The sequence below is a fragment of the Volvox carteri genome (genome assembly GCF_000143455.1).
Source record: "Volvox carteri f. nagariensis unplaced genomic scaffold VOLCAscaffold_54, whole genome shotgun sequence".
NCBI lineage: Eukaryota > Viridiplantae > Chlorophyta > Chlorophyceae > Chlamydomonadales > Volvocaceae > Volvox > Volvox carteri.
Genome location: NW_003307597.1, coordinates 100,975 through 105,787, shown reverse-complemented (window position 1 = coordinate 105,787; position 4,813 = coordinate 100,975). Strand labels below are relative to the sequence as shown.

The window sequence follows — 4,813 nt, the reverse complement described above, 5'->3', positions numbered from 1 at the left end:
GCGGATGAGGGGGAGGTGGGCACCCAGAAGGAGGGGCCGTACTCGAAGGTGCGCGCGTGGTGCAGGACTAGGTTCTTCAGGGTACGAGACCGGGTTTTTCGTGTTGCGGCGTCTAGGTGAGATAGGATCTTGGGAACCAGCCGTCTTGGTAGAGCGGTATTGGGGGGGCGCCGAGCTGGCTACCCTCCCCCCCTGTTGTTTCCGGAGGCTTGATCGCCCTGCGTTGCCGCAGGGTCTTCCCGTTTGAGTACTTTTCAAGTTAGACCCAGTGCTGTGGAAGGGCGCGGACTTGTGCGGTGTTACCCCCCCGACGGGGGCTATCTCCCCTGGACTAGCCCAGGGAGGGAGAGGCGGAGGAGGGTAGTAGTCTCAGGAGGCTGTTTGGCGTCTTGTGGTGTGAGCTCTTTGCGCTCTTTTTTTGCATGAGGATTTTTGAGCTTGGTGACCTCCCCAGCCCGGGATGACTCGTCGGGCTCCCGGTCGCCCAGGTCCTGGTTGCGAGCTCTCGGTTCGTTCGGTCGGCAGGAAGAGCCCCCCAGTTGCGACTTCGTTTATGTTAGGAGACCAACGGGCATAGATCCCGTCTAGTTGGAGCGCCAAACAAGCGCTGTTGCGTGCCGGCCGTCGTTTCCCGTGCGGCCTGACCCGGGGGCGGAGTGCATGAGACTAACCAGCCGTATGCACCCGCCCCCCGCGCTGTGCTTCGGCCCTGGGCCCCCGGCTTTTCAGCCCACAGTGTAATCAACGTCATACATACATACATACATACATACATGCATACATACATAAAAGACGCAAGCGCATTATGAAACTTAGGGTTTTAGGGTTTAGCTCCTCGTGCTTTTCCTTTCGTAATATCCACTACAAAAGTTCTACCCCGCTCTCCTTGCTGCCGTATTGCTAGTCGTACACGCCAAGGCATGACACTGGCCTTGAGAACACGCGGCAGTCCCGTGCCGCCAGCTCGGGCCTCTCCGTACCTACTGCCGTACTACCTGTTATGAATTATATGATGTGTGAAACAGGGGGGTGTATCTTCGCCCGTGGCAGCTACCCTGCGAAACCCTGCCTTCCCCGGTATTTCGGGGCACCCTCATCCAGTCACCCTAGTCAACTTCTCAGCGGATCGCTCAGGTTCCGCACCCACCACCAGCATCCAACGGAATTATATGAATATACACATGTACATATTTCGGGTGTCATGGGGGGCAAGTGTGGCAATGACCAGTGTGAGAAACTGACATCTTCAGAACTAGGTAAAGAGTAAACTCCGTGCACTAAAACAAGCTCCCAGATAGTGCATATGTTTGTGTCAGTTATGTCAACTCACCAACTCACCAACTCACTCGCTCACTCGCTCACTCATGCCATCAATCGTATGCTGGAGGAAATGGTGGTGGTGATGGTGGTAGTGGTGGTGGTGCTGTTCATCACTCCAGGCCGGGAGGAGGGTAGAGAGGCTCCAGCTGGGGCATATCGGGATCCTCCTCGGGATCCAAATCAACTGCCTCAACCGCCTTAACCGCTTCAACCAACACAGTGACGTACATCATGAGTTTCGTTAACGGCCGCCACCGCCATAGCCACCGCAGACGCCGCCGTCGGCGCATCCGCTGCCTTCCCCCGCTCCTCCCCTTCCTCGCCCGCAGCAGCAAGCTCGTCATCATTACCATCGACCTCGTGCTCATTACCACCATTCTCATCCTGTACGGCACTCCTCCCGGGGTTGGTCCTTGTTCGCCTCCGATCCTCATCCTGCCGTACAGTGCACGGCCGGCCGCCAGGGAAAGTGTCGTACAAAGTACATAATTCAGTACCGCACATACCCCAAGAATGTTTTGCATTCAAACAAGCGGTGGAGGGAGGGAGGGGGGGGTTGAGGTGGGGCCGCAGGTTTGGGTGGGGTGGAGGGGAGAGGGGGGTAATCACACGGTTACGATTTTTAAGATGTCTGTGTGTGTGTGTGTGTATTGTGCAGGTGATTGTGCAAGTGACATGACATACGTCATGTCATCCCCCACCCCCGCCGCTCCCCCACCTCCAGTTGTTGTCGTCGTTGCTGTTGTTCTAAGGCTTGTAGGAGGTCCAGGAGGTCCTTGGGCAGGGGAAGGGAGGGGTCTCGGAACAACCTGGGGGGGTTCAGGAGAGGGGAGGGGGCAGGCGGTGTGGGTGTGTGGGTGTGTGGGGGGGGGGGGATTTTTTTTAAGTAATACATTACTTAAAAGGAATAAACGGGCATTTTGGCCTTCGGTAAAAAAAGGATAAATTGAGGCCGACCCGTACATTTTCATTCCTCTAGCCAAAAAAGTCCATTGCTGCCAGATTGCTCCGAAGTTTGCAGAACTCAGTATTTGCAATCATAGAATAGATATGAGGGGCCGTAAGAATCACGCCCGTCACGCCCGTGAGTCAACGCGGCTTAGAAGAATGTACGACCGGTCCTCACATAGCCAAACACGCACAAGTCAATGACCGGACACACGAACGGAAAAACGCGCCAACCCAGTGCATGACTCTCTTGGGGTCTACGAGGGGAGTTGTAGCATATGGGGGGGGGGTCTGGGGGGGGCGGAGGCCCCCCCAGCGCCTCACAATTAAGGATTAAATTAAGGCAACCCTAGTAACTTTGTTAGTTAGGTTGGAGAATAAAATGAGACCCGTCCTAAACGAAACAAATCTGGAAGAGGGAACAACCTAGGGGGGTTTCAGAAGGGGGGAGGGGGCCAGGTGTGTGTGTGGGGGGGGGAGTGGTGGTGATCAATGATGGTGATGACGTGGCAATGGCGTGGAGGTACGGCACGCGACCCATCATCAATACTTCACAACCTCACACCCTCCATCATATCACGGTTCACCCATACGCACATGCATACATACACATACTCGACCTCCCTCCCTCCCTTCCTCACTCTCTCCCTGTTCTACTACCTGAACAGTTTCAGACGGCGTACGGATGAAGAGCCGCCGGGGCCCAACGTGGACGCCGTCGTTGACCTAAGACCCCCCCCCGCCGCCGCCGCCGGGCCCCCTGCCGCCGCCGCCGCCGCCGCTGCCCCCCCTTCAGCGTGTGGCGCGGTCCCGGGAGCGGGTCCCGGCTCTGTCTGCACTGTGTATGTGCCCCAACACCCTCGTGCGTCACTGTAACCCTGCGGGGGTGGGGGTTGTGAGGGGGGGGAAGGGGGGGGTGAGGAGGGGGAGGGGTGTGAGGGGTGTGAAAGGGGGGGGGGTGAGGAGGGGGAAAAGTCAGTGAATGATCGCTAGGACTGCGGGTTTGTTCCAATGACCAGCCGGCTCTCCACAGGCGAGTGAAGCCAGTGATACCAGAGATGATAGAAAGATGCTCCAGAAATAGATAGCCGGGAACTGCATCAGGAAGTTCTAAGAAGTCACCGCGGGGGGGCCCGGGGGGGGGACACGCCCCCAACAGGATTAAAACTAGGGGGAGGCGCGGGGGGCACATATGTGGGTATTTTACTGACTTCTGCACGTTACGTAAATCGCTAATTCGTACTGTCGTACCTTGTACGACAGCGCGTACGGCACATTGACGCAACGGCGCTCTATGTGCCATTCCCCGGAGGCAAGGTCCAGCCACCCTGTCAGGCGAAACTCCTCAGCGCCCTCCCCCGCCCGCCACCCCGCAGCAGCTGCTGCTGCTGCTGAGGAGGGAACGAGGGGAGAGGTGCTAATGGCGGCGGCGGCAGTACCGCCGTTATGTACGGCATTCACACCGGTCCCGCCACCGCCGTACATGGCTCCCCGGGGCAGCATTATATCGTACCCGCCGCCCTGGCAGGAAGCGCATTGGGTTTGTAAACCCCCCCGAGGGGAGGATGAGGGGAGGGGGAGAGAGGGGATTTGAATGGTGGTGATGAAAAAAGGGCATTGACTCTGTGACGGCGTCACACAGACCCGGCGAGCCGTTAAGGCAGACAGACAGACTGACTGACAGACGGACTGACAAAAAGAGAAAAAGAGGAAGAGAGGAAGAAGAGAAAGACAGATAAGTTGTATAAAGTGATCCTGAATTCTATCACGCTACCAAACTACCGAAACCCCATCCCCGCCTTCTCACCCCACCACCGCCGTCCCGATCCCCCTTCCCCATATAAACCCCCCGTCCGCACCCACTTAGCAGCCGTACCAGAAGCTCGACGACAGGTCCCCGGCCGCCGCCGCCGCCGCCGCCACCCCAGCGGGCCCCAGTGCCGTCACCCAACGCCACCAGCGCCGCTGCCGTACCGCCCATCGGCCGACCGTCAGGTCCGACCAGCGCCGCTGTCGTACCTACCAACCGCTCCCCCGCCCAGCTCTGTCGCTGGGGATTGCCGCCACCGACGACGCCGACGCCACCGCCGTCACCATAGGCCGTTGCACGTCTCCGATTTCCGAACGACCCATGGGTCCCATCTGCAGCTGACGGCGGCGACGATGGTGCAGGAGGTGATGGTACGGGTCCGGAAGGAAAGATCAGGGATGGGGATGTTTCGGAGGGCGGCGCCGCGGCGGCGGCGGAGCCGCCGCCGCCGCCGCCGCCAACGTGGGTCATGGAACTGCCAGCGACCCGTGGGTCGAAGCTGCTACGTACATCGGATCCATGGCTGAATCTAGATCTGGATTCGTGTACGAGCAGCTCGCTGGTGGGTGTTGCGGGCTGTCGGAAGGTGATGATGGCGTGGATGGGACGAAGCGGGTCGCCGCGTGCTGTGAACTCTTGAAGGTGCCACACACCACCCTGACAGTTTGTTCGTTGTAAAACGGTGTTAGTGCCGTTAGTTAGTGCCGTTAGAGGCGCTTGGGACGGGGGTTACTT

The 4,813-nt window shown here is 58.7% G+C and overlaps 1 protein-coding gene across 1 annotated transcript in view; it reads right to left on the bottom strand.

Annotated features, from left to right (window-relative positions):
* The window catches only part of VOLCADRAFT_96638 (uncharacterized protein), a gene marked incomplete at both ends in the record, with an annotated part of 10,668 nt that overhangs the window by 1,505 nt on the left and 4,350 nt on the right, over window positions 1-4,813 (bottom strand). The window contains 7 exons of the mRNA XM_002955664.1: window positions 1,355-1,381; window positions 1,549-1,755; window positions 2,039-2,129; window positions 2,463-2,525; window positions 2,929-3,146; window positions 3,520-3,659; window positions 4,132-4,416. Of these exons, the coding sequence (XP_002955710.1) occupies window positions 1,355-1,381; window positions 1,549-1,755; window positions 2,039-2,129; window positions 2,463-2,525; window positions 2,929-3,146; window positions 3,520-3,659; window positions 4,132-4,416 (1,031 nt within the window). The remainder of the gene's footprint in view (window positions 1-1,354; window positions 1,382-1,548; window positions 1,756-2,038; window positions 2,130-2,462; window positions 2,526-2,928; window positions 3,147-3,519; window positions 3,660-4,131; window positions 4,417-4,813) is intronic.